This window comes from Paralichthys olivaceus, chromosome 15 (assembly GCF_024713975.1).
Source record: "Paralichthys olivaceus isolate ysfri-2021 chromosome 15, ASM2471397v2, whole genome shotgun sequence".
Lineage (NCBI taxonomy): Eukaryota > Metazoa > Chordata > Actinopteri > Pleuronectiformes > Paralichthyidae > Paralichthys > Paralichthys olivaceus.
This window is the reverse complement of record NC_091107.1, coordinates 15330125-15352100: the sequence shown is the minus strand read 5'-3', so window position 1 is coordinate 15352100 and position 21976 is coordinate 15330125. Positions and strand designations below refer to the sequence as shown.

Here is a 21976-nt window from a genome sequence, read left to right as displayed (position 1 = left end):
TCTCTCTCTTTCTCTCTCTCTCTCTCTCTCTCTCTCTCTCTCTCTCTGTCAGTGTGATCAATTTCTTGACTTCCTCCTTTTGGAGTGGCTGGGCAGAGCAGAACACAGGATACGCTTCGCAGTGCTCTCAGTTTCGCAGCAGCAGCAGCAGCAGCAGCAGCAGCCGTCGTGAGGACGAGACGCTCTGCTGTCAAGATGAGTGCTGGGGATGTGGTCTGCACTGGCTGGCTCATTAAATCCCCCCCAGAGAAGAAACTAAAGAGATTTGTGAGTAGGACTGTACACCGGACACTTGCATATGTCCTCTGTGGGAATGCCAGGCTGTGCTGCTGTGCCGTGTGTGTGTGTTGTGGTGTGGTGTGTGTGTGTGTTGTGGTGTGGTGTGTGTGTGTGTGATGAGGGAATAAGGATTCAGAGACACACTGAAGGCTTCCATGCTTTTGTTAAACTGAGCTGTTGTTCAGCCTCCTTCATGTTGTCTTCCTCATTTCTATTTAAAACACCTCACTGTTATATTGTGGCTCGTGGAGACACTTCATGCTTATTACGGTGCAAATATTATGATGAAAACAATATGTCACAAGCTGCAAATGTACTTCAGACAGACATGGAAATTACTCCTCACAGCAAGTATATATAATTGCTTACATGGACAGTATACAGCCCTCACTGTTTCTTGCTTGTCGGGGTCATGTGATAATGTTGGCCACTCACTCTGCTCTACTCTGTGTGTGTGTGTGTGTTTGTGTGATGACCGTGTGCATTGTGAAACATGGAAAGCAGTGTCAGCAGCAGCAGTCAGACACTTCAGACCTATAAGCAGGAATAGTCCGGCTCTGTGGTGGCTGTTTGCACTTCCCCTGTGCAAACAGGGGTGGAGGAGGCCTGTTTATCAACACCAGTGCAGAGAAAAGGATGGGTGGGGGCGTGCTTGTGTGATGATGGGGTTTTTGGGGTTTTGGGGAGCGGGAAATAGAAACTTGTTTTAACACACCATGCAGATCTTGTTAATGGCAGGGAACAAAGTAAAGGGAGGTATTTTTTTACTGTTGTAACGACTGGTACATGATCTGACTGAATATTCAAATCAAGTCAGGTGCATGCACATGCGATTGTGGAAATTTCTGCTGTCATGGAAAAATGTTTCTTGGACATTAAATACAAAAAAATATGAAAATGAATTATCAAGTGTTTGTTTAGTATTTGGTTTGCTGACTTTGGTTTCAGCTTCTTTATTGTCCTTTAGCAGAAAATGACCTGAAACAACACTTATGGTCTCATTCTCCACCAACGTTGCACTTCCCCTTACTGCCGTGACAAATGTGCATTTAACGGCCATCTGCTGTGTCCAGTCCACAACAGTGGCTGGCAGCGTAGGCCCTTGCGAACAATTGCGTACTTATTGAGCCCTACAGTACACACTGATATATCAGTTTCTCTGATGATGCTTGGGTGTAACAGAAATATAACCTTTTGCATCCACTGTGTTATTATTGTTTTCTTATGGGGGTTTTTCAGAACATTTTATCAAAAGATAACCTTCCATTCCCCAAAGAATTCATACAAACTGATGTTGTTGGCTAGTTGGACACCTAATCTCACATTCAGCATTTTGGATATTATAAATATACCATTTGTGAGAGTGGGTGTTGAGGCAGTTGTTAATATTCAATGCATCATTGTGTCTTAAGTAATTATTCAATTAATGATGTCTAAAGCAGCTAAATATTAAACATTTGGATTCAGTTTCAGGGCCCTGGTTTGCTGGTTCACTGTCACTGTTTACTGGGACATTTGAATAGAACAAATCCATCATTTATTTCAATGGAATTATCCCTGCTTTAATGATGTCATAAGTCAAAATGTCTCTTGTATATAAAGGTCTGTTTAGTTTCAAAGTATTGTACATGTGATATACATAATAATGGTAATAGCTTTATAGCACCTTCCAAAACAGCCAAAGTGCTTCACTGCACAGAGGACAAACAAAAGCTAAGGAAAGAGAACTAATACAATGTCATTTCAAATCAAACAGAGTAAATTATATAATACAAAATCTAAAATTAAAGACAGAAATGAAATAATAAATCATTTTAAAGTAGCATAAGTAATGGTAATAAACAATCAAGTAACAGCCACTCAGTTAAAATACCTCAGTTTGAACATGAATGCTCATGTTTGACCTTGAAAGGTTTGCATCAAGATCAATTTACAAGAATTGTCAACCACATCTGGAGTTTTTGTCGGTTTTCAAAGTTTCCTACTTAAACCACATGATGACAATAAACAAAACTCAATCTGCTGAGGAAGAGCATGAGATAAAATATGTGAAATTGTCTGACTTGCTCAGCATTTACTTGAATGGTTTTATCTTTCTGAAAGACCAAAATCAAAAGCTACAACTCAGCTTCAGCATTTAACATTTGCATTAGATGCACCTGTTTATATAAATAACTTATTTCTTTTTCACATTCAAAACATCTTTAGGATCAGACTGGTTATGGTTTCCTCTTAAAACTTGGCTATGTTATTGGCAGTAAGCCTGTCTAACCATTTCCTGGTATGAACACATAAATTACCAACTGACTTGTGCAGGGGAAGATTAACCACATGCAGGGAAAAAACAAGTGTTACGTTTTTAAGTTTCACACCACAGAAGTATTGGGGACAGGCCACAACAATGTGAAAATGATTTGTACATCCAAACATCCAGCTTTACCATTATGAATTCTTTTTAATCAGGAATATATATGTTTTTAACGTGTCCTCAACATGACTTTATGCAGTGAGGGCTCAGCCGTCACATATTCAATGTAGATCTTTACAGATATAAATACCTGCTAACAGTTTCAGTGTTGGAGTTGCAGATTGCCACAGTATAAAGAGGTGTAGTCAGTATTACCTCTTTCCTTCATGTTAGACATTTTCTTCTAAATACACTCAACTTCCTCTTCTCTGTACTTCTGGGAAATTAAATGTTGAGGTTCCGCTAACTGACCATATCAAAAGCAAAAAAAACACAGTCAAAAGTTGCTAAACTAGCTGTTGTGAGCAGGAGCTGTGAACTAATTCCCATGAATGCTCATGACTAATTGCATTCAGGGACGGTTTGTACCATGAAGCAGTGTGCTGAAAATGAATGATGTGATCTTTAAAATTAAGACTAACTCCAGGATAAACTGCCCCCATCTCCCTCAGGCATGGAGAAAGCGCTGGTTTGTGCTTCGCAGAGGTCGCATGAGTGGTAATCCTGATGTGCTGGAGTACTATCAGAGTAAGAACTCCAAGAAGCCGATCCGAACCATCGACCTGAAGGAATGTGAGGTGGAGATGCTGAACGGGCAACTAAGGATTAAGCGAGACTTCCACGGGAAGCATCTCTTCGTGGTGAAGACCTCATCTCGCATCTTTTACCTTGTGGCCAAAACTGAGGAGGAGATGAACAGCTGGATCAGTAGCATCAGTCGAATCTGCCAGTTTGGGAGCCTGGAGGATGCAGGTAAATAAGCAGGATGGTGAAGATGTTCAGCATGTACCTGTCTACACCTGTCTCAGCGAAGATCACAAACTAAAAGGGTAGATTGACTTTTGTAGTCCAGAAAAAAAGGTTGTTACACCACACACAGGAAGTGGAGAAGTAAAAGTCAAACTTTGCTTTTAGGTCAGAACGTTCATTTTGAGCCGTGTGAGTTTTATGAAAGTATCACAGACGGAACATTTTTTTGCTCATAACTCACATGGTTGCTCAAAACTGAAGTCCTTACATTTCTAAATGTTTGATTTGGTGGCAGATTGGGCCTCGAAAAATCCAGAGTGAAGCTTCACCTGAGAAACTCTGTAAATCCACTTGTGTTTATCAATACAAATTTGTGTTTCGTCCTAAACCTCATCTTCAGGTTATTATTAATTATTATTTATTAAGTGCACAAAATATCTTCAACATTTCCAGGATTTATTTAAAACATTTATTCTCGGTTCTTCAGTTTATTCATTATGAGAAAATACAAACTGAAAATGCAGAAAAAATGTAAGGAGCTGTCTCAAAATATATTGGGATATATCTGACGAGCTGAACTACACATGAACGTCTCCATGATTATTTACATTTCAGCAACAGTTTCTCGAACCATCTAGTCTTTTAAGAGAAGTTGAATACACATAGAAAACATATAAGTAACAGCGGCTGAGGATTCTGCAGCTATGCATTTTCATAATTTAAGTGACTTCAGCTTAAGACCTAAATCTGTGTGAATCTAATTGATATCAACCAGAAAGTTGTTTTACAAAGTTAAAAGTAAATTCAAAGGAGAAAGATTAACTGCAATCAATCTGCGGGATCCATGCTTGTTGAAGTAGCAGCTGTGTAACAGTGTGATACAAATCATATCTGCTCATCAACAACACAAACTATTTGTAAATAGTTATTTAACAATAGATATATTGAATTCAGTTTTACTTAATTTGTATGGTGCTAAATCACACTACATTTATTATTTCAAGGCATTTTACATCGTTGGGTTGAGACCTTTCAGTATTACAAAGAGAAACCCAACCGTTCTGAGCAAACACTTGGTGACAACTCCCCTTTAACGGGAAGAGACCTCCAACAGAACCAGACTGTGTGTGAGCAGCCATCTGCCTCCACTACATGAGAGTTGAGAGGAGAGAAATGAGAACGACAAATATGTAAATATTCCACTTATTGTTTTTGTAATAGTTCGAGAATGGAAATGAACTCAGTTGAATTACCCAGAACATGCTGTGGAGCTGAATTACACATCCTCTTTTCTGAACAAAAAATTGTATTTGCATATATGTTACCTCCGCCAATTGGTTGTTCTTTTGACGTTTTCATGGATCTTATTGAAAGAAATCAGAAAACCTTAGTGGACTGATTTTAAGGTTCTAACTTGGTGGTATTCTATTGACTGAGTGCTATCCTAAAATAAAGTTCACTATTCTTTACCCTCTCTCTATATCTACGCTTGTTTTGCTGCCACATGATCACTCAACAATTTGCTCTCCGGAGGATCTTAATTTTGACCTTTTACTGTTACACTGATATACTGTGAGGAGACGTTCTGTTAGAGCATTGTCATCTGTGTGAAGGAGATAGAACAACGGCACCAAGTTGCTGATATGCTGCCCGGCATGTTTCTATAAAGAAGTAGTTATAAGACTGTGTTGTATTCCACACGCTGTGTGTGACCCAGATTGTTGCTGTAGGTTTTTATAGCGCTCTAGAATAAAGTTGTGTTGCATTAATTAAGAGTTTTCAGAGAAAGTAGGACAGCAGCAGTAGATCCCACCTGGATTGCAAAACAGTTCTGTGAGATGGCATCTCATATTTTATGCAAAGGAATATAAAGGTTGGTCTGCCACCACAAAATAGCACAAACATCTATTAAGGATAGCAAAAGTTTCATGAGAGTATGCAAAGATTTTTGGATGCCAACCCCCCCCAAAACACACACACACGTGGATCTGAAGGGACGGCCTTGACTCAGCAGCCTTGGGTGAAATGGAATGAAACAAATTTCTGAGCGAGAGCCAACCAGACGAAAAGACTTGAGATAGTATAAACAAATGAGGGAACATTTGTGTTTTCGTGTGTCTGCTTTCAATGTGTCTGAAAGAAAACATACCTCTTCAAACTCACCTGCTCCATGCACACAGCATGTGGAGAGTTTGAATACAGGCTTTGAGAGACATGCACCAGTGGTATAGTTTGCATGTTAGACGTTGGTGTTATCTTATCACTCCACAGTAGTTGTAACATGTCAGCAACTAGTGTAATACCGACTCTAATCCAATGTTTTCTTGTCCTGTGATGATGCTAGTTGCAGCTTTCTTTCTGAAACTGTAGTGACCTGCTGTTATTGAGGGGCGGTAAGTAGAGACCAGCTTTAGGACTTGGTCCACAGAATCATGAAGCTGCTCCACTGTAAGCTGTTTATTCAAAGTTCAGAGACACAGAACCTCAAACTGGAGAATCAGTTGTCTTTTGTCCCTGCAGTTTTCATGACAGCACCCGTTGTCATGGACATGCTGTCGTCAGTAACTTACATAGATGAGTCACGGCTGTTCCTACTACAGAGCATTGGTCACTTGTTTTTTCAAAGTCTATTAATACTGAATTTCCTGCATTTTCAAATTGCATCAAATCCGACACTGCACTTCCTTGGGCCCTTAACAATACATATGCCAAGTGTGAAGCCTTTCAGATGAACGATTATCTAGATATGCAAACCACAGACGGGCAGAGATTTCTGGAATTAGAAGAAAGATGTTTTCTAACCAACTCCACTTGTTCTCCACAGAAAGTTCAGAGGAAGGCTTTCCTCACACCCCCACCTCCCTGCAGCTGTCCCCTGACGGCTCTGACCGAGCATCTGTGTCAAGCCAGGTAGATTCCGGTCATCCCCTGGACTACCTCTTTCTGTCACAGTGTGAAACAGGGAGTTTCAGCACTAGCACGTATGTACAATCTGTAAGACACAGGCAGAATTATGGAAAAGTTTGCATTTAACAAATGAAACGTTTTCATTTTTCCCATATCTGTAGACACAACAGCTTTTCAAACTCGGACATCTCACTAGAGCAGAAGTCGTCTGACGATGCTGTCAAGGACATCGTCCCCTCACCGCTCTGCAGTGATTCCTCTCCATCCAGCTCTCATCCCAGCCACAGCCCGTCTCTCTTCCCCCATGGAAGGCTTATTAACCCTCCTTTCAGTGCTCCATGCATCTCCATGGCCTTACCTTCCTCCTCGTCCTCTCCTCTACGTCATTGTGCCACTAGTGTCTTCCAGTTTGAACGGCCATATCCTTCTCCATCGCTGGAGGCAACATGTGAAAGACAAACACCTCCCCCGCTGCCACCCAAGCCAAATCACCTGCCAGAGCAGCTGAGTGATGAAGGGGCTCACAAGCCGAGAGCGATGAGCATGCGACATTTCTCGAAGCACGCGGCATTATTTCCCCGGAGGACCTCCTTGTCGAGCTTGGACCATTTCAGAATGGGTAAACCCTCCACAGTACACATAGTACAGAAGCTAAAATCTGCATCCAATGACATTAAACTTATTCCTGGTGCTGTTATGACAGGACAGCATATGGATTAATTTCACCCACAGCTGATTTCAATGGTTGAGAAAGTAAACTAATATAATTGTTTTATTTTCGTAGGAGATGCTGAGAGCAGGTTGATGAGCAACAGGAGGCAGAGTCTCAATTTGGTAAGAAAATCAACAAGAAAGATCTCGTTGAGAAAAATCAGACACATGCTAAAGACATGGGATTCTTGGATACAAAGCCAAAAACTATTTCTCAAAATGTCAAACTATGAGCCACCTTGGGATCTACCCACAGACGGTTTACAAAGATGGACGATGTGCTTTTGACGTCACTTGGAGCCTGAGCCTGCGCAGTACAGATCATGATGGGGAGCTGCGGTTCAGAAACATGTGCTCATTACTCACATTAAAACCAAACTTTCCAGAGAAAAATAGTGCTGGAACGAATATTAGAAAAAAAATAATAATTTGACATTTACTTTGACTTTTTAGTTTGGTCCAAGTCCCATCCACTGAACTGAAGGAGGCGGAGTAAATAACCTTTACTGCAGCCAGCCGCCAAAAGGCAATTAAGATGATTTGGCTTCACTTTTGGGAAACAGTCATGTCGTCCATCTTTATATACAATCTATAGCTGTGTCTCAATTCAGTGGCAATACACAGCGTCACAGAGGCACAACTAGACTGCCCCAATTGGAAGGCTCCAATTGAAATTAAGAAATTAAAATGTAAACTTTTAAAGAATTTCTTTATAGATGTAAAATGAAAATTACAAAATATCTATTTTCATATAACAATTAGTAAATGTTCCACTTTGCAACACTTGTCTGATATCCTGCTCCTTTGTCTTTCGGCAGCCTTGTTCAAACAACACACAAGTTCAAAGTTACCGGGATGAGTCATATGTTCCCATGACTTCTCCTCCTCCCACCGTTGAATGTGATGGTTACATCCCCATGAGCCCAAGGACGTTCAGCTTCCTCAACACAAACTGCAGTGTTGAGTCTTCCGCAACTGTCGGCTCACTTATTTGTCCACCAGGAGATCTCACACCACCTCCCATTCACCGACACCTCAAGCCTCGTTTGAGAAGAGGTGAGAGCCACAATAAGTTCCTGTTTCTTACATTTTTTGTATTTTGTGAAAGCTGAGTGATTATTTTAAGTCTTAATGATATGTGTAGTGTTTGATAAATGTTAAACAGGGTCTGCCCATGTAGAAAATGACTAAAAGTTATGATAGTTTTGATTCATGTGCACAAGCTCCAACACTGTCCCATACTAATTTATGGAGAAAGTCAGAACAGGATTCATGCAGACATCAGATATGCAGACCTATTTTCTCATGATCATGTTTACTCGTCGAAAACACTTCTTCCTGTGGCACGTCAGACAATTATAATCAATTTAATAACTTTATTTGTTCACAGCTCGTCCCCCACCTCTTGACCTGAGAGGCCTTTCTACAATCACAGAATGTCCCACTCATCTTCCTCTGAGCAGAATGACAACTGGAACATGGTGAGAGGAAACCTTTTTCCAAAGAGTCTTTTCCTCTTATGCAATACCTTCACATGATAAATAAAGAAATGAGCATGTTAAAATTGCAAATAAACCCTTTCCTTCTTTTAGAGCATATAGATGTGATTGAAACTAACATCACATCTTCAACTGATACAAACAAAAAATAAAGACACTTTTAATGCTGTGTTAACAAGCATTAAAACTAGTGAAATGAGATTTAGATGTTGTCTACAGACCATTCCTGCAGTAAATTACCAGCTGGGAGTAATAGCTGGTTCCAGTGTTGATTTGCTGACAATGAGACTTAATTAATACCTTTTCCTCATAAAAAATCAAATATAACTTACCTTGGTTATATGTAAATATGCTTACTCAGCACAAAGATAATGTTTCTCGAAAGCTTCTTTATTACTGGATGCTAATCTGACCTTAAATCTCTGTTTTTTGTGCACTTGCAGCTTTTCAGTGAACTGTTTACTTCTTGACAGAAAACTTGAGAATGGAGACAGTCCGAGAGATGGAGACACAATGGTAACATTTCTATTCCCACTGCTGAAAACAGATTTTACACAATACACACAACATTCCCAACAAAAGCCAGTTTATGTTGTGTAAAGACTTTATCATGCAATTTTAATAATGCCATCAACCTCTCTCTACCAGAGATTAAAAGAGGCCTTTATTGTACATTGTTAAGAATTAGGAGTAATTAAGTCGTTTTTTCTGTTTAACTAAATGCACCAGAAAGATGAAAGTGATGTAACATTAACTGATCTGACCTTCATGAAAACTAGCTGGATTTAATTATAACTAAGCCTCAGAATTAAAAAAAGGAAAACATTGGACTTTAAACTCTATGGAAATCTATGTAGAGTACTTATATAATATCAACATAATTCTTATAATTGTGGGATGCTCAGTGAGTGGAGAATGTGCCAGGGGCGTAGTTAAGACTTGCTAAAGTTTTCTGATCAGCAAGCTACAGTCACAGTGAAGACCCTCCAGGCTGTGAGCATTTGTAACAGTGTGAAGTTGTACAAGGCTCGTCTTGATAATGTTGCATATTTGAGGCAATTTCCTGGAATAAAGTTTGAGGAAAAGCACATTAGTCATGTGTCATCGAGCTAGACTCTCCTCCAACTAGTTTCCTCAACAGTTTAGGGCCAGCATTTGTTCAGACAGTGATGAGGTACTGCCAGCTTTGTAACAGCTCAAATGTATTATGTTATGTTAATGTACTGAGGTTCTTTTAGAATTGCAAGTATCTCAGACCCAGCTTTCTGGAACCAGTAATCATTTAGTCAGATCTTCATCTGTTTCTTTCTCTGACAGGAGTCAAGGATCACCTGCGATGGAGCTGTTCAACCCTGGGCGAGAAAATCCAACCTTGACTATTTGTCCCTGGATTTCAATTCTGCATCCCCCTCTCCAGTACAGAAGGTTTGTTACGTTCAGATAAATAACAGAAATTAACTTTTGGTTCCGCACCATTTTGCATATGGAGCCTCTGAAGACACCAGCAGATTTTTTTCTCAACCCACACCAGCTAATTACTACAAGCTATTGTTTTATGCACAGGGTGTCAAACAGAGGGAATCACTGTCTGAGGTGGTGAGAGAGAGCAGCTATAACCACAGATTAATGATCTTTAACATTGTAAAAATAAAACCAGACCATACTCAGTAGAATTATAACATTATAATCACAAGGCAATATTAAATCCACTGACCCACATCTATTAAACTCTTCAAATCAGTCCTTATTCTAAAACAATTTCTATTCTATTCTGAAAATGATCTACAATACACGTGATGTCATGTGGATGCAACCATCCTACTTTTGTGGCAGTTAATAATTTTTTATTGTGTACAACATTACAGTGAGAAATGCCTGATCTAAGGTTTGTAAATCAAGATCTCTTCTGATCTTTCTCCCTCTGTATGTCGAGCAGAAGCCTTTTTTGTCCGATGACCACAGAGTGGATTACGTCCAGGTGGATGAAAAGAAGACCCAGGCACTGCAAAACACCAAAATGGAGTGGAAAGATGTCCGGCAGTCAAAGACATCAATGGAACATACATTGTAGAAAAAATAAAAACACTGGGTTCTCTAGAAGATCACCTATAACACCAGCACAGAGGACATATGTGAAGAGGACCAAAAACAACTTACTGTAAAAGCACTTTGTAAAACAGCATTGATATTAAAATGTACAGGAGTAGATAGAGAAAGGTTAGAGGCTTTGATGCGCAGAAAAAGACCACTAAATTGCACTGAAAAATCTGAGTTCATTCTCAGTTGGTTGTTACTGTAAAAGCTGCCTGATCATCATGCACATGACATTTTTACTGTAGCATAAGGTTTTACCAAAATTTTAAAAGGGCATCACATTGCTTCATTTGTAAAAAAAAAAAATGTTTGCTGTAAATATATTGTATATTTGTGGCTGTAAAGAAGAAAATATTTTCATGATCAAATGTTTATTTTAATGTTTCTCTCCTTATTTATGTATCATGAACCAAAATGATCAATCTTGAGCTAAAACCTTCTCAGATCTGGAAGTTTGAGTTTCAATGATTATTTCTCAACATCGACAAATTGATTGTTATCATGTTTTACTTGAAAGTTTGCATGTCCACAATTACCCCATAGATACTTGTCATAGATTGTTCTTTAATAATAATGTGTATAATAACTAGAGGTATTAACGGGCCCTCACACACTGGTGGCAGTGGGGGAGTAACACGATGAGGCTGCTACGCCCACTAAGAAGTACTTGCTCGGGTCTCCATGTGGGGGGATGTTAGAGCGTGTCCCTGCATCCATCGGGTGCTACTGGAGAATGCTTGCTAATTATGTCTCACGGTTCCAATATGAGGTCTTGAGTCACCTGTGAAAATTTCCGGTAAATCCTATGAAGTTTGAACAAGAAGGACTACTTCCTGTTTCCAGTAGGTGGTCTTGTTGAGCCATTTTGCCTCACCTGCCAAATACGATCCTTGGGGTGTGTTCACTTAGTGACTCATCATACGTGTCAGGTTTGAGTCAGATTGGAGCATGTGAAGTGACGTTACAACCACTTTCTGTCATCACCATTAAATACAGGCTGACAGGGATAGTTCACCCAAAAATGAAACTTCACCTACTCACAACCATGCTGATGGGGGGGGGTGAAGTGTTTGAGTCCACTAAACACTTCTGGAGTCTCAGAAATAAACTTTGCAGCAGCCGAGTCCGATACGATTGTAGTAACTGGTGACCAAGGCTTCAGATGTAATAAAACAGAAAAAACAACATATAGCCTACCTCCAAACTGCTCATGTGGTGTCATCCAAGTGTCCGCAAGCCCCGACATTTAAATTCAACTCGAAACAAGGTAATTTACACCGTGTTTAAGTCCACTGATATCTTCCTACGAGCTGCATTCACAGAAAGACATGCTAGCTTAGCCACTTCCAGTTGACAGTCGAATATGAATGACGTGGCTTGAGGACAATTGAATGACACCACACGTGCAGTATGGAGGCATGTTATGTTTTGGTCACCAGTTACTTCAATTGAATCAAACTCCGCTGCTACAAAGTTTAGCATGTTTATTCAAACACTTCACCCACCCCTCCATCGGTGTAGTGGTGAGTAGATAATCAGTGATATTTTCAGTGAACTATACCTTTAACGTATGTACAAATTAAAAAATAAGCTCAAATAAAATGGCTGAATTCCTGTTGGGTTTTTAATATGGGTCCTCAGACTAATTTGTACGTCTGAGCATGATATGTACGCCCAACGATTTTCATGCATTTTGGTTAAACGTGGCGCAGGAGGCAGCACTTTAGGGAGCACTGTCGAGTCAATTGGACAATTGGGTGTCAGATGGGAAAAACCATGTAAGTGCTCAGGCCCTAATAATAATGATTATTACCTTTATATATATATATATGTAGCACTGTTCATAGCATAAAATACAGCTCAATGTGTTTTAAATAAAACAGAACAACAGAAACTTACCAAATAGAATACATTGAGACAGTAAAAGTTGTTCAAACTACAAAAGGTTTTTAAAAGGATTAAAACAATGTTAAGATTACAGTAAAAGAAGAACATGGTTAAATTAATTAAAAGTAAGCTCATAAAATATATTTTGAGCAGTTTTGTATCAAACATGTCAACAAAGGACACATTTCTAATATATATTTAGATGTAGTTACTCATCATCTTTTTGTTAAATGATTCTATGCAAACTGCTATTTGTGAGACTACTGAACTAATTTATAAATGAATATTGATTTATACGCAGACGCCAAAGCTGAGCTGTACCTTACAAAAATCATTTTTATTTATGGAAAAAAATCATGCAATGTTGTTTGTCATGATATTAGATATTATATGTCGGACTTTCTCAGATTAAATATGCTTTTTTAAATATGTAGCAGTATGTAGTTTTCTCTCTATTAAAAATGTTAAACTATTAAATACACTGATAATTATATCAGGGGTTTGGCTAAATGATACACAAATACAGTAAGTTAACAACATAAAATTTGGAAGGACAATGTTTGTAATATTTTTGAGAAAAAAAGAATCCCTTATTAATGACACGCTACACACATGTTGCGTCACTATCGTGCGCCGAGAGGAGATGTGGAGGTGTAGAGATGAAGTCATCATCCAGCTCTTAAACACTGGGCTTTAAACTCTTCACGCTTAATGTGAGCATCTCATGTATAAATCCACACGCGTGTGTAAACTGGACCCATAGATCCAGAACCTGTGGATCCGACTGACTCACATCTCGGCCTCAAGCTGCAGGACACGTCCCCGGTGATTGTTTGGAGCATTAGCTGCTAACAGCTAACAACTGTAGCCGTGTCTGGTCCGAGCTGCTCCGGGGCCCCGGTCCACCAGCAGCCGCAACCCAGAAGCACCACAAAGTCAAAGACTGAACCCCGAGAGGTGGCCTGGTCCTGTGTGTGCAGAAACCAACAGCAGCCCGGTGCTATGAGATGTTAGCTGTGGGTGGTGAGTTTGTTTACTCTGGCTCGGTTAGCTAACCTGACTCCGTTTCTTTGTGGTTTTAGATTAAAAAAAACTTCCGTCTCAGACTTGTTCTGCTCATGTTTGTTAGGTGTACTCATTTTAATGTGAACCAACATCCTCGATCAAGATCTAATTGCAAAGCTGTAGCATAGTCATATCTTTATATCAGTGGTCAGACCTCAGTTTGTTTTTATCCTTCATCTGCACGTTGAGCTAAACATTAATGTTGTATGCATTGGTTTAATTCTGTCTAAACATGCAGTAAATACTTGCCAAACTTTTCATTAAACAAAAACACTGATGTTCAAAACAAAGCAGATAGATATTGTGTTGTGTATTTGGTCTTTTCATCAGCTGCATGTGCAAGTGTCCTGGTGTGTTTCCTGTTGTAATGGTTCTGCTGTGGCAGGAAATGTGCACATGCAGTTTGTGGAAGGACCAAATTAACAATTTACACGAAAAAAGACACCGAGATAAGAAAGCAAGTCAGACAACTCAGATCAACATAGGCATAAAAATATGAATGCACTCGGCGTGTCAAGTGCGGGTCTGTGTTCACCAAACGAGAACAAGCCATACAGATGTGGATATGACCCAGATGACAAGCAGAGACTCAGGCTCCTTTCTTTGTTTTGAAACGGGACATTACAATAATGTTCATCATCAACATTTAAGTACCTGTAACTGTACCTGAGTTAGCCAAGAGGCACATTTTCGTCAATAGTAACTTTGTGGGATGTCTAATAAAAAAGATGATCATAATAATAAATGTAAATACATTATGACTTTGTGAATATGTTTTTATGTTAGAATATACTTTTAAAGGTCCAGTGTGTAAGATTTAGGTGAAAGGGAACTATTGGCAGAAATTTAATATAGAATAATCCTCATGATGTTTTCACTAGTTAGTGTCATCTAAATTGTATGAATTGTAGTTTTCTTTACCCCAGAAAAGATCCTTTATATCTAAATACTTTATATTTACATCGACGGTACCCTCTCTACGGAGGCCACCATGTTTTTTACATTAGTCCACACTGGACAAACTAAACACCTTTTGAGTTTTTATGACAACTGAAGCTACCACAGGTTCTTTTTCATGTTTGGAAGGAGAGGGTGAGTTGAGGGGTGTTCAGCTGCAACATGCAATTTCAACACTAGATATCACAAAATTCTACACACTGAACCTTTAAATGACAAAAGTAAAATAGATTAATGGCCACGATAATGCAGACGACACTAATAGGTATATTGGACATAAATACCACTCCACTGTTAGATTCACGATATGATCCTGTACTTTGTTTACATAATATGAATGTAACCAATTTTAAGAGAAGATTAATTTGGTATAATTTTTCTCGATACAGGTCTCATATCGGATGGAGGAGAAATTCACGACAATCATCCCACCAGCTGATTTTGAAAATACAGCTACTATGCCTTCTGTTGGACTGCTTTTTTAAAAGTAATAGCCATGGCTTCTCGCAAGGTAGACGAGCTACCTGGTGACACCAAGGACTTAGCTACAGTCTCCGAATCACTTTCGCGATGTAGCCTTGATGACATCACAGAGGAGCTTAATTCAGACACACTGAATGCTGCTGTGAAATCTCAAAAACCTGGAAAATTCCGGACTGCCCTGACGTTTTTTGGAGTGCGTAAAAATATCTGTATTTTACCAAGTTTTTTTGGAGGACGGAGTAAAAATCAGAACAAGTGCTCCTCTAAGAAAGGAATCACCAAAAGTAAAACGCATGATGGGCTGAGTAAGGTTTGTCACGATGACTGTCTGAGAGGAAGGTACTGCTCAGCTGGAGACACTGTATACCACAGCCAGAGGGACTCTTCAGGAGAGCTCCACACTTGCTGTCACAATGAATGTAGCCAGCCCACTGCTGACCAGAAGTCACTGACTCTCGGTCGACAGAAGAAAGGTTTTAGGAGTCTGTTTAACAGTTTTAAGCATCACAGAAACCATAGAAATGCTGGCGTGGATAAAACCGAAATGATTGCAATGTCTTCTCCCCAATGCAAGACAGAGGTGCCTGTTGTCCAGCACAACACCAAGTTTGTCACAGAGTGCCTGGGATCTGAACCTGATGTGCCTGATTTTGCAGATGTTATACATGACGTTTCCATTGGTGCTGAATGTAGTGGTGCTGTCATGGTTGCTCTAGAGAAGAGTGTAGAGCAAGATAGCCCAAAGTCTGAGCTCGATGATCAGATGTGTGATGTTCAAATGGAGGAGATGAATTTGATGGCTGTGGTTTCAAGTGATTGCGAGGAGACTTCTCTGGGACACAACTCGCCTCGTCTCAAAGTCCAGATGAAGTCTGACCCCGTGTTGAAGTCTGAAGCGCCCACTGGCTCGTCGGATCAGCTAAACCAGATGTTTGGAGATGTAGCATCATTGAAGAGCTTTGACTCACTCACAGGCTGCGGGGACATTATTGCAGATCAGGAAGACGACAGCATCACGGAAAGCACAGTTTCTGGAGAGAGGAGCCGGAATGGAGGGAAGAGGGCCTCCTGCTATCTTACATATCAGGGTGGCGGTGAAGAAATGGCCTCACCTGAAGATTTGGATGAAGAGTGTCTTGATGATTTCTGGGGAAATAAGGCTTTGGAAAAAATCTGCTGTGCTTGCAACGAAGACCACACAGATATGACCGCTGAGCTGACGAGTTCTCACAATATGGATTTATTAAACAGTAACAGCATACAACAAGCCAGTGGCATGGACACTTCTTCAATTGCTGATGTGTTGACTCCTCAAAGTGAGCATCAAGAATCAGTTCCAAACAGTGATGAGGGCTACTATGATTCAACGACCCCAGGGCCAGAGGAAGGTCAAGACAAAGCTGACAGACTGCAGACAGACAGATTACCCAGGGACAGTTACAGCGGAGATGCACTCTATGAACTCTTTGCACCTGATGAGAGCCTCATCAGTCCACATTATGAGAGCAAATCAAAGCTTCCCGGTTCAAAACAGTGCGAGTATTTAAGTGAGCCAGTCGATGTGACGGATTCAGCCTTGGTTCCAGACATGGATCGATTACAAATAAGCACTGAGCGGTATGAAGTTCAACATTTTTTTGAGAGCAGTAAATCCTCTGAGTCGGCACAAAACGTGGTTGGTCGGCAGGAAATCAGCTTGAATAAAGACTGTAATTTGAATTCAAAACCACAAGCATCAGGCAGCAGGCATAATATAGAAGCGGATGTGTTTGATGAAAAAGGAAATACACTTGTTTCAGCTGAAAAAAGAACAAAATCCGTCAACACAGACTGTGAGAAAAGGCACAGCAGCATATCGTTCGGAAGCACGTCTGACCCCGACTTTGAAACATTCTGTGAACCCAAAGAGCAGCATCTTGAGGAAAACAAGCCTGTGGCTCTGCCATACAAAAGTATCAGCTCTCAGTCTCTGGATTCTAACAACGATTTGGATGATGGGCAAACCGTGTGTTTCTCACAAGCACTCGTTGACTACACAAAACACTCTCGGATGCTGAGCAACTTGCACAACAACGTGGATGATATGGAGACGAACGCTGCCTTCACTCCAAACATGGAGGCCTTACCCACCATAGTCACGTTTGATGTAGTGGATATGCATAACGAGGGTGAATACGACGAGCAGATTCACATGGAGCTGGAGGAGGACATTTCATCGCCCTATCAGGACTGTGAAGAAAGCTACCTGCAAAAAGACGCGTTTGCAGAGTTCGATTATCAAATGTTAGACCTGTACGAACAGAACCTGATCAGTAACACATGGGCTGTTGCTAGTCTCCCACGGCACCTAGGCCTTACAAGAGTCAGCCAGTCCATGGCTAATCCACTGTCTCTAGACAGGAAAAGTAGATCTCTAGACACAGAGGGCCGTGAGTTGAAGATGCCTGACACATATAGAGAGGAAAGAGCCACTATTGTTTCTTGCACGCAGACTGAAAAGGACCCTGAAAGAGACTCCTTGCCACATTACAAAAAGAATGTACATGTGTCTGCATCAGATGTTAAAGACTGTAGCAGCATTATGGCCTTATCTTGGCAAAAAAGGTCAGAAATGGCTCTAAGCCTTCCTCTGACAGATGGGGAAATCACTGAAGTACAGAGCGTTAGTCAAGCCCACGTTAAACATAAACTATTTTCCTCTTTATCGAGCAGTGATTTTCCTGATGGTAAAGTACAGCGTCTTTGCTCTAATGTGTCAGACAGAGTTTCCTGTGATATGATGTCACAGAATACAGAGCCGCACAACAGACAGTGCCACATTCCTTTGCAATCGGACTCCTGTTTACCTCATAGCACCTTTGTTTATCCTGACATGGTGGAGGAGTTATCCGAGGATATCGACGATGATGAGGTTTTTTGTAAAGCTGCCACTAATTTGCAGTCCTACAAGCAGTGTGGTAAAAGCAGAGCAGTGGCTCATAGGGAGGGGATGTGTCATGCAGGGAGTCAGTTAAAAGCAGTTGTGTCTAAAGATGAAATGGCCGCCCTCAGTGAAACAAGAACGCCCAGGGATGTGGGGTGCCTTGTGGCCTGCACAGATCTCCCAGAGACGACCTTTGATTGAACGACTTTTACTCATACCGTTAATATCACGTGTAAATGTGCCAATGAGTGCTTTTATGTTACATCCAAAGGAATAACTGTTGCTTATTTTTCACAACGGATTCCTTGTAGCACACTGTGATTGACGGGACACAAATTGAAATTTTTACTTTAGTGTGTGCCATCGTGCTGCATCAACTGCAGCGCTGTCTTGGGAAGTCAAAAGGGTTTTTCTGCATTTGCACAGCAACGGTTGCTCATTTCACACAGATCACAGACATATCAGTCCACTGAAGGTATTAGAAGAGATTCTTTGTTTTATTTGCATTTGGAAATGGTCACAGATCAGATTCATCTCATCCGACTGATTAATAATAATATTAAGATTTTATTTTTTGTAGCCTCCAGGACTGAGCCACACGTTGATTACAAAGCTATTCATTAGCCCCGGTTTCCATAGCACAGCCAGCTGCCTCTAAACACATGCATAGTGTGTGTTTGCTTTAAGTGCCAGCTGATGTGTTTACTGCTTCTTCACAGCCTCTCTTTGCTGCAGTAAAGCTTAAGTTGGCTTGTCCAAATTAAATGTCATCAGCTGTTTTCTATCATTTCAAGGTAGATTGTTTTTAGGAAACAAAAAGAGGAGAATCACTGAGGGGAATATCTTCATTTGCAGGGAGCAGTCCCTCAATCCACTATAGGATACGATTCAGAGCAGATCCGTTTTCAGACATGGACCCAGAATTTGTCTTTTACGTATAGAGCAGTGGTCACCAACCTTTTCAAGCCCAAGATCACTTTTTAATTCTAAACGTAAGCTGAGCTCTACCACCCTGGTATCGTCCAAAAACCCACTTAGGAGGTTCATATTTATTATTTCTGCTAATTCTGTCAAAGGCTTAATGTACGAGCATAAATATACACACAGAAAGGCAGTTATGCAACTTTATCTATTCGATTCACAATATTCACATTAATATGAATTCATATTTACAATATTTAGCTTCAGTTAAACAATATCTTCTGCAGAGAATCTGCTACTGCAGCACAATGATTTTACATAGGCTTTGTCTTGAATATCGCCATAAATATAACTATTTCCCGGTATCAAAGTAGTCCTGTGTACTGAAATAAAAACAAATACTATAAAGTGTGAAGCCATGCATCTTACGCTCCTGCAAATATAAAAAAACTCTTTATTAAAACAAAAGAATGAATTTGGTCAACAGAAATGCTGTGACATAAATTCAACAGATAAACATTAAAACTCAGGTGACAGATCATTTTCTCTGTTTATTCTGCTGTGAACGTTTATCTGTCTTTGTTACAAGAGCATTTCCAACACCAAAGGATGCATGTCTTCATTCCATAGTGTCCTGACATTTGTTTTAGTACATAATCCGACTTGTATTGAAGGAAATGCAGTCGATAAACCAGCAGCTCCTCCGCCAGTAGTGGACACGCTGCCCGTGTCAACAACAGACAACCGACACAGCTGATCTGCGGCGCAACCGCAGCCATTGAGTCCAGAGAGTTACAGGGATCGACAGTGAAGACTGTTGAGATCGACCAGTCGATCAAAATCGATGGGTTGGCGACCACTGATATAGAGAATGCAGCAAGAGATTGTTCGGGTCAGACATGATCGCAACCAAAGGAAAATGTTCGGAACATTAAGGCGATGGGTGGCGATGACGGATGTGTTACAAGTAGAGCATGCAGGAGGCAGGACTTAACATGGGGCAGTTGTGGCTCAGACGGTTGAGGTCGTCCACTAATCAGAAGGTTGGTTGCTCAATCTTCCAAAGTGTCCTTGTGCAAGAAACTGAGCCCTAAATTGCTCCTGACGCCTATGCGGCATGAGTGTAATAGAAGTGCAGCATTTATTAACTGTATGAATGTGTAAATTAGAGACTGGCTTGTAGCTCTGTGAGTGGTAGATAAGACAAATTGCTGCGGAAATCATGTGTTTGTTTACAGCACATTGACACTGGCATCAGCCCGTTAGTCTCTTGGTCTTTGTCTTCTAAATGTATGGCTCCTCTTTACATCCTGAGATATTTGTATTCATTTTTTCCATTGTTTTACATCTGTTGTATGTTAGAAACTCAACATCATCATATACACCTGTGATTTTTGTACTGTGACACGTCAAAATGTCTGCCTTCAAAAGGCGGATAGACAACATGCATCTTGATATCTTTGTATTTGGCAAAAACTCTAAATATCTAATAGGAAATGTACAGGTAGACTGGGATTTCATTTACATACTGAAGTCAGTGTTGTAAGTGGAAGCCACCATTTGTCAAGAACATTTCCAGATAATGTACTGTGTGTATGAAAGTGCTTTACATCAAGGAAACAGCTTGGAAACTTGTCTATAAAATGGTAAAAAGAAATCAAGGTAAAAAAGCTAATAGTCTGTAATTTACTGTGCGGGCTTCAGACCTGATGAGCCAATCTGGCCCTAGACATGACTGCTGTTTTTCTTCGGTGCTGTTTTCCACCTGTAAAGTGCACATTTCTTACTTTAAGGATGCACTCCCTTCACATGTTACTGTAAGCTAATAGAATGAAAAATCTTTTTGGTTTTGTTGAAATGTTATGCTAAAATATAAGCTGGTATTCTCACCTTGTATCGATTTTTTTGTTGTGATTTGAAATGTTTTTATTGGTCAGAAGTTAAACTGTCAGATGATGTAGTTTTTTATGGCGTAATATTGAACAAATGTAGTTATATTCTCAGCTATTTGTACACTGTAACGTATTTAGACTGGTTATTACAAATTCGCAATATTCTCTTTGAGTTCTCTTTTTTATTATGCTATTCTTTATATTGAGGTTACATTCATGTTACATCACAGGATTCTTCTGGAAAGTGTGTTACATTTTTGTCAGAGTAGAACACTGCCTTACACGAAAATAAACATGTCAAGAAAGCATTTCTGTTTTTATTTTATTTCACTTGCTTCTGCCTAGTGGCATGAGGGAGATTAACATTTCTGCCAAGTTCAATGAGGCCAGAGGCAGGGCTGACCTTTTTTAAGACCATCCGTTTCAGTTTCAGATCAGAGCTGGGGGAAGACGCTGACGAAATTCATGTGAGTCGGAAGCTCACAAATGTGTGGGCGAATCTCTAAGTGGATGTTGTAAAAATAAAATTGTAGTAGGAGAACAGGTGTAGATTCACCCTTTCAAAACTTTGAAAACCCATTTCACATCAAAATTTACAAGGTTTCAAACCTGGAAAACAAACTGATGAACTGTGACACATTTGAAACTTAAGTGTGCTGAAGAAACACTGAAAAAAGTGTCGCAGTTTTGAAGACGGAAAATTGAATACAAAATAATGTTGACAGAGATAAAATGTGTTTGATCTTATTAAAACATGGCTTCAAAACTTGGTTTCAGTCATGCAAAACATGTTTATTAGACTTCAGGCTTTCAAACACAATGTCGACCTTTCAGTGCACTTTTTCAGTTTTGAAATATGAGTCTAGGAAAGGCTCCTGAGGGCCCACAACAAACATGGATATATCATTGATGACAACAAACAGCCTTTCTGTATGCATGTACATGAGATACATATTATATTTAAAAAGAATACATGATTGGTGTAATCTGCTTGCAGACTTATGTATTCAAAGTGTATGGGAATTATACTTTGGAGTTTAGTTATTCAATTAGGTTTAGTTATTGTTGGCTCAAATGAATTACAATTAATTACCCAAATTTAAGTCTATAATAAAGTTATTTGTGTCTGTACTCTACTGGG

The 21976-nt window shown here is 39.9% G+C and overlaps 2 protein-coding genes across 2 annotated transcripts; both read left to right on the top strand.

The window, feature by feature from the left end:
* Positions 1 to 11159, top strand: gab3 (GRB2 associated binding protein 3). The gene is made up of 10 exons (XM_020085561.2): positions 1 to 267; positions 3199 to 3499; positions 6321 to 6477; positions 6565 to 7022; positions 7188 to 7237; positions 7933 to 8170; positions 8505 to 8595; positions 9057 to 9129; positions 9931 to 10038; positions 10550 to 11159. The coding sequence occupies exons 1-10, from the start codon at positions 196 to 198 to the stop codon at positions 10682 to 10684; spliced, it is 1683 nt and encodes a 560-aa protein (XP_019941120.2). The 5' UTR covers positions 1 to 195; the 3' UTR covers positions 10685 to 11159.
* A 2060-nt stretch (positions 11160 to 13219) lies between these two features.
* Positions 13220 to 21143, top strand: LOC109628715 (APC membrane recruitment protein 1-like). The gene is made up of 2 exons (XM_020086017.2): positions 13220 to 13617; positions 15006 to 21143. Exon 2 carries the CDS (start codon positions 15113 to 15115, stop codon positions 18221 to 18223), a length of 3111 nt encoding a protein of 1036 aa, XP_019941576.2. The 5' UTR covers positions 13220 to 13617; positions 15006 to 15112; the 3' UTR covers positions 18224 to 21143.
* Positions 21144 to 21976: the final 833 nt, after the last annotated feature.

Excerpts from the sequence above, each read along its gene's own strand:
- gab3 (XM_020085561.2), top strand. The coding sequence starts at position 196 with ATGAGTGCTGGGGATGTGGTCTGCACTGGCTGGCTCATTAAATCCCCC. Across the intron at positions 3,500-6,320 it reads TGGGAGCCTGGAGGATGCAG|AAAGTTCAGAGGAAGGCTTT; the intron begins GTAAATAAGCAG and ends TGTTCTCCACAG. Across the intron at positions 7,023-7,187 it reads CTTGGACCATTTCAGAATGG|GAGATGCTGAGAGCAGGTTG; the intron begins GTAAACCCTCCA and ends TTATTTTCGTAG.
- LOC109628715 (XM_020086017.2), top strand. The coding sequence starts at position 15,113 with ATGGCTTCTCGCAAGGTAGACGAGCTACCTGGTGACACCAAGGACTTA.